Raw genomic sequence first — 7,053 nt, forward strand, 5'->3', positions numbered from 1 at the left:
CCCTGCTCCCGCCTGGGGCCCTCCACCGCCTCCAGCCCAGCCTGGCACATTCAGGGCAGTCTGCTCCCTGGGCCCCCTGCCCTGGTTCTGGGCTCCACGGTGGTGCCCGAGGGCACCTCCACTGCGCTGGCCGTCTCCGCTGTCGTGGTCCCTTCGTGCCAGACTGAGCAAGACAGACAGATTCATCCCGCCCCAGGAGAGCCCGTCCCACACTAGGGGGGAGCTGGTCAGCAGACAAAAACCTAAAAATACCAGGCCTGTAGAGGGCGTTGCAAACTGGAAGATACTTTGCAAATTGTTTTGTAAACAGCCTTGAGCTTGATAAGGCTCTCTGTAAACAGCAGGAGAGGGCTGTGCCTGGAGTGTCTGTGGGGAACCAGACCCCCGACCTGTCACCCTGCTTCAGCAGAGCTCCCAGCAGGGCCTGTGCACGGAGGGGGGGGGAAGGGGCAGCCAGGACGTGCACAGGCAGCCAGGGCTGAGGTGCAAGGGCAAAGCCCCAGACTCTACCCTCTGGATCCCCACCAGGAACCTGGGAAGGTGGCGGTGGGAGGGGCGAGGGAGGTAAGAGTTGGCCATGGGTGTTCGGAGGCCTTGTGGGCAGGGCTCTGGGGACACGGGGATCCCAGTCGGCGTCTGGTGTCTCCTGGTGGCTGCAGGAGCGACTGGGACACGCCCTAGGGTTCGGTGGCCTGCCCTGGGCATGCGGGTGGGACGACACACACACAGGGTTTTAGATGCACTCACGCCTTCCTGCTTTGCTGTATGTTTTATTCATTAACAAAGGCTGAGCGAACACAGTGGCAGTCAGATCTACTCGGACGAAACCTGGCTGGACCAGAGGAGAGGCAGGCCTGGGGGAAGGGGTCCCAGGCGGGGGGGTACAGTCTGTGCAAAGACCCCATGGTGAGAACAGCCTTCATCATGGAGGAAGGCTGGGAGGGAGAGGCACAGACGTGCCTTCAAGTGTTCAGTGTGTGCCAGGGAAGGGTTAGTGGGCAGAGAGCTGTCCTGGACTGGAGGCTCTTTGACACCAGGTTGTGCTGAGGACAGGCGGGGTGAGGACAGGGGCGCTGAGGTAGAGGAGAGAGGACCCCAGAGAAGATGCCCTGAGTTCCCCTGGAGGACTAGGGAGGTGCATTCTCAACCCTGAGATGTGGGTGGGCTGATCCTCCTGGCTGATGACTTGGGTATGTGACCCCTTCCCGCCCAACAAGCCAGACCTGGGGCTGCAGCTGGAGTCTGAGCCCCTTTGCTAAACTGGGAGGAGCCCTTGGGTCCTGCCTTGTCCCCACAAAGGGTGTGGACCGAGAGAAAGCAGCTAAGGCGGACACGAGTGCTACAGGGACCAACCCGCTCCTGCCCAACTGCCTGAGCCGCACACAGCTGTGCTCACGTGAGCAGTCACTCCTGCTGCTGACGGCGGTGATGGCAGTTCCCGCCCAGCCCAGACCCGAGGACCACAGGTCAGGCTGGACCTTGGCAATGCCGCCTTCCTCGAGCTCCCCTCCCAAGGTACACGGCCTGGCTCCAAGCTGCTTCTCACCATTACCAGCTGGGTGCTTGGGGCGCGTCACTTCAGCTCGCTGGGCCTGTTTCTCAGAAACTGGGACAACATCGTAGCCCAAGACAGCATCCCACCTCCGTGAGCGGACAGCATCCAGGGAGGGCATCGGCAGAGCACTCTCCCACAGCCAGCGGTCAGGCCTGTGTCTGCTGCTCCGCCCAGCACCCAGCACAGGACCGGCCCCTCAGCACCACCCCAGGGCCCTGGTGCAACCCCTCCCCCGACCACACAGCCCGGCCCCACCCCAGGGCAGGGGTCCTCCCAGTGGCCACAGGCACCCCGAGGCGTGGGCTCAGCACGGTGACAGTCGCACGCCGCCTTCGCACCCACTTTTTTTTTTTTATTAAAACAGCAAACAGGTAACTGCCCCCACCCATCAGGGACAGAACCCAGGACAGGTAGTCCTTTCTTTAAAAAAAAAAGCATATATGTATATGTGTGTATATACACACCCCCCCACACACACATATTATGAAAAGCTAATCTATAGCCTGCCAGGCCAGCCCCAGGGAGTGTCTCTGAGCAGAGACTGGAGGCCAACCTCCTAGAGCCACCCGAGCAGAGGTGAGTCTTGGCCACTGGCCCCCGGGGGTGGCAGAAAACGTATGTGGCTCCAGACCGTGCAAAACAAACAACAACAGCAATAAAAACCCAGCCAAACCCACAAAGCAAAAGGGAAAAAGAGGATAAATTAAAAAAAGAAAGTGAAACGACGCCCCTAGTAAATGTGACAGGAGGGGCTGGGCCACAGGGTCCCGGGGAGGCCTGCGTGCAGCGCCCAGCGAGGGCTCCAGCAGCGGGGTCTCCCTCAGGGGGCTCGAGGTCCACGTGGCTCACCCGTCCGCACCCACACCACCCAGCAGAGTCCTGAGCCAAAGTGTGCAAAGTCCATTCAGTCAGAAGTAGAAAAATATACAACTTGAAGGCATCCGGGCGGGGCCAGGCAGTGCACAGGTGCCGGCTGCCTTCTCTGTGAGGGGCGGCAACATCTGGGGGCACCCAGGTCCCCACAAGTCCAGGGTCTTGGGGGCTAAAGACTTGGGGTCCTTGAAGCAGCAGGACAGAGGCACTGGTAGGCCCATGAGGGCCGCAGGGAGCCCTGACAGTCTGGTTCTTTGGCACTTGGGACCAGCCCCTCGAGTCCTCCCAGGATGCCCACGGCCAGCTGCAGTAGCTTATGGATGTGGGCAAGCATCGCCCCGTGGAGGGCTCTGGGCTGGGGCCCCTCTACGAGTCGTCTCCCAGGATCGTCTTCACAAAAGCAGCGATGTCTGTCTTCTTGGTCTTGTGTAAGGTGAAGAAAGGGTGCTCCTGCGGGGGGCAGGACAAAGTGTGAGGAGAGGTGCTCCCGCCGCACCCCCCACCCCGCAGCCAGGCCTGGTGTGCTCCCTGCGGGCAGACTCCCACGCATCCTCCTAGGACTCGCCCCAGAAAGCCCTCCCAGTTAGGACAGCAGTCACTGCCTCCTGGGCCCCCCACTAGCCATCCACAGCCTACAGCACATTCAACGGGGAATGCCCGCTCCATCTTAGTAAGTCCTTATTCATCCTTCCAGGCCCAGTTCAAATGTCACCTCCTCTAAGAAGCCTTCCCTGATACCTTCAGATAAAACAGTCCACCTGCCTCCCCACCCGCCCCTGTGGCCCTGCCTTTGTGCCCTCCACAGGGCTCAGTGTGGGCTACCTGAATGAATATTGCAGGGCCAGCCCGAGTTGCTGCTCACCTGTGCGCGGGGACGCAGCCCCCTCCCTCCCTAGAGAGCCACCGAGCGCTGCCCCCACCACTCACCATCAGCTCCAGGTAGCTCATGCGCTCTGCGGGGTTCTTCCTCAAACTAGGAGAGAGCAGGGCAGGCTGGGGTCAGGCTGGCCTGGAGGAGGGGGTCCAGCCCCCCCAGGCCAGCCAAGTCCCTGAGCCTGGGCAGCGAGGGGGAACATGCTCCAGGCTCAGGGAAGAAGAAGCGGACTGTTCTGGGAGCTCCTGAGGGATGGAGGAGACCCACAGGTGCAGACTCAGACTCAGGCCAAGTTCGTTCTCTGCCTCTGGGGTGCTCGTTCTCTGCCTCTGGGGTCTAGCTGTCTTGTCTCTCCAGCAATCTAGGAAATTCCCAGTGACCCTCCTATTGAAATGATACCAAGATGCTGCCATTAGCACTCATATCCTTGGTGTCCTTCGTCAGGAGGGAACTTCCTTATCACAGGTCCCAGGAGGGGAGCCCTGAGTGCAAGGAGTCAAGGGGATGGTGGCTGTTTGTAGAGCCTTTGTCTTCAGTCTTATTTTCTAACAAGAGAAGGAAAGGCTGTGAGTTTCCCTCCGAGTGTCTCTTTACTCATAACACACAGAGACTAACATGTCATTTTCTTACTCTTTCACTTCTGAACAGCTTGTAACTTCATTTTTCGAATGTTTTCATAAGCCAAGAGTAAGCCAGAATTCACCTGAATCTCCACGCAGCTCTCCTGTAGTTGGGACGCGTTCTACCTCCTTGTGGGCAGACCACGGCCGCGGCCGGCCTGTGCCTCTCCCGTCTCCGTCCTCCAGCGCTATTTCATAAGGCTCCTGTGGGCACCCTTAGCTTGTGGAGTTCCAAACACCAATAACCTGCCTTTCTTCATGCTACTCCAGCTGAAAACCTCTGCCTTCTCCTGGCCTCCCCTGACCTGTCCGTGTGGGAGGACCAATGGCAGGCTTCCCGGGGCGCAGCGCTGCTCTGGGTGTGGATGTGACGCTGCTGGGGGCTGTGTGCTGAGGGAGAAGGTGCCAGGCGGGCGGCCGCTGCCGGCCAGGGTGCTGCACTCACCACTGGGCAGTGAAGTCCACAAACTCCGGAGAGAAGCGGTCAGCCGGAAGCTGAGGGGACGGCTCCTCCACCACCTGCTTCAGCTGCTGGAAGGGGGTCCCCCAGGACTCGTAGGGGAACCGCAGGATAGCCATCTCGATCTGCAGGGAGGACGGGGGTGCTGTCACCGCATCAGCCGCAGGGCAGGTGGCCAGGGCCACGAGGCAGGTCAGGGCTGACCCATGACACCAGGTCAAAGGTGAAAGCCAGGTGGACCCAGCAGCTGTGGCTCCAACCACCCAGCAGCATTGACGGCTCGTGGAGGAGGGCCTGCTGAGCGTGACTAGCTGACCATCCTCAGATATTCAGACAACTTGAATTCAGACGATTTCACATAAAAACCCAGGTTCTGGCTAATCTAGAAAAACCCACAGAGCTGCAGCCGAGTCACCTGTCCCTGAGGTAGCAGCAGGCACAGGATGCAAACCGGCAGCAGCTCGCTAGTCACAGGTCACTGCCCCCAAAACATCGCTCTCACGGCTCCATAATGTCCCCCTAACACCTCCGCCGTATCTGAGCAGCTGCTGCTACAGAGGCAGCAGGTGGAAGCGAAAGACACTCTTACCCATCTCCCCAAGGCCCTAGAGGAGATGTCGGACCCCGAGGCCCACACTCAATCGCCTCTTCCCAGCAACACCTGCTCCAGGCCTGTAGGGTATGGAGTCTGCAGCCCGTCCTCCTCCATCACCCCCACGACCCGCCCCACGCCCTGCAAGACCCATTCCCAGCCTCCTCCTCCATCGCCCCCACACACGCCTCTCCCCTCCCCCCGCAAGACCCATTCCCAGCCTCCTCCTCCGTCACCCCCACACACCCCTCCCCCCCCAAGACCCATTCCCAGCCTCCTCCTCCAGAAACCTTCTCCTCTCCCTGACCCCCTGGATGTATGGCTGCCAAAGGTCTGTCCATCCTGCTGGGCGTGGACCTAGGCTCCCTGCACATGGCTTTGGGGCCCACTCTGCACCCAGGCCAGCCCCTCGCTCACGCCTCACTGCCTTGGCAAGAAGTCTTTAGAACACACTGGCCAGCTTATGACCAACTCTGAGCTCAATTTTCACTGCCGAAGTGAAGAACAAATCAAGTCCACACAGGCCCCGCCTGAAACTGCACAGTCGCCCCCACGGCAGGCGTGATGCACAGCAGAGGCCGCAACTCAAACACACGCTCATGCTGGCAGCCGGCACCCAACAGCTCACCACCTGCTGTGCTAAGAAAGAGCCTTCCCATGAGGCTGACGGCCCCTTTCCAGGCGAGACACATACCCCCTGAGACGCGGCTATGCACAGCGCAATGGGCGTGGGCGTGGTTCTGTGTGTGTGTGTGAGAGTGTGAGGGTGTGTGTGTGTATGAGTGTGTGTGTGAGTGTGTGAGAGAGGGTGTGAGTGAGTGAGTGAGTGAGTGAGTGAGTGAGTGAGTGAGTGAGTGAGTGAGTGTGTGTGTGTGAGTGTGTGTGTGTGTATGAGTGTGTATGAGAGTGTGTGTGTATGTGTGTGTGTATGAGTATGAGAGAGTGTGTGTGTGTATGTGTATGAGAGTGTGTGTATGAGAGTGTGTGTATGAGTGTGTGTGTGTATGAGAGTATGTGAATGTGTGTGAGTGTATGTGATATGAGTGTGAGTGTGTGCGTATGAGTGTGTATGTGTGTGTGAGTGTGTGTGAGTGTGAGTGTGTATGAGTGTGTGTATGTGTGAGTGTGTGTGTGTGTGTGTGTGTGTGTGTGAGAGAGTGTGTGAGTGAGTGAGTGAGTGAGTGTGTGTGTGTGTGTGTGTGTGTTCACAGGACAAACTCAGGTCGCGCTCCTAAAATGTCTACTGAGTCCAATAAGCAGCAGCGAGGCCCTGCATGGGCTGCCAGAGAAGGACCCAGAGGCCACCCAGAGCTGATCATCAGAACCACGGAAACACGTCCAACCCTGGCCGGCCCTCCCTCCCTCGGCCTCCTCTCTGAGGAGCTCAACAAATTGGAAAACAAACAAAGCCAAGCCTTGAGCACAGAGGAGCGTGAGCACTGCAGGACCCGTGTCTGCTTCTGGCCTATGGTGCTCCTCTCCGCCTCAAACAGGCAATCGTTTACCTGGCAGCGTAGCTCAGGGCTTGAGCATTGACCTATGAACCAGGAGGTCATGGTTCAATTCCCGGTCAGGGCACATGCCTGGGTTGTGGGCTCGATCTCCAGGGTAGGGGTGTGCAGGAGGCAGCCAATCAATGATTCTCTCTCATCATGGGTGTTTCTCTCTCTCCCTCTTCCTTCCTCTCTGAAATCAATAAAAATATTTTTTAAGAGTTTAACTGTAGCATTAAGAAACATTGAAGGTATCACCAATTCCTCCATCTTGTCTGACAAAATGACTGATTCTCAGTCACTGTGAACAGACACAGGTTATAAATTACAATCACACAGTGATGAGGAGGGTTATGGCAACTACAGCACCAGTAAAATCTAAGACCTCCAATGACCCTGACACTTCTCAACCTCCCCAACCCTGGCCCCAGGCTCACCCCCAGGGAGGGTCAATGTCACCGAGGGCACCCCTTCATTATGCCATCATTTGGGGCACGTTTCAGAGTGAAGCCAACACTTTTTCTGGGGCCTGAACTATTTGACGACCCCCGAAGCGCTCCCCAGCCGTGTGCCCTGCCTGGCCCCC

At 58.4% G+C, this 7,053-nt stretch overlaps 1 protein-coding gene across 1 annotated transcript in view; it reads right to left on the bottom strand.

Annotated features, from left to right (window-relative positions):
* Positions 1-762: 762 nt before the first annotated feature.
* The window catches only part of MAP2K3 (mitogen-activated protein kinase kinase 3), a 37,789-nt gene continuing 31,498 nt past the window's right edge, over positions 763-7,053 (bottom strand). Inside the window, exons 10-12 of the mRNA XM_015570603.1 lie at positions 4,368-4,507; positions 3,356-3,401; positions 763-2,878 (exon numbers count right to left, since the gene is read on the bottom strand). Of these exons, the coding sequence (XP_015426089.1) occupies positions 2,795-2,878; positions 3,356-3,401; positions 4,368-4,507 (270 nt within the window). The 3' untranslated portion in view covers positions 763-2,794. The remainder of the gene's footprint in view (positions 2,879-3,355; positions 3,402-4,367; positions 4,508-7,053) is intronic.

This window comes from Myotis davidii, unplaced genomic scaffold (genome assembly GCF_000327345.1).
Source record: "Myotis davidii unplaced genomic scaffold, ASM32734v1 scaffold207, whole genome shotgun sequence".
Lineage (NCBI taxonomy): Eukaryota > Metazoa > Chordata > Mammalia > Chiroptera > Vespertilionidae > Myotis > Myotis davidii.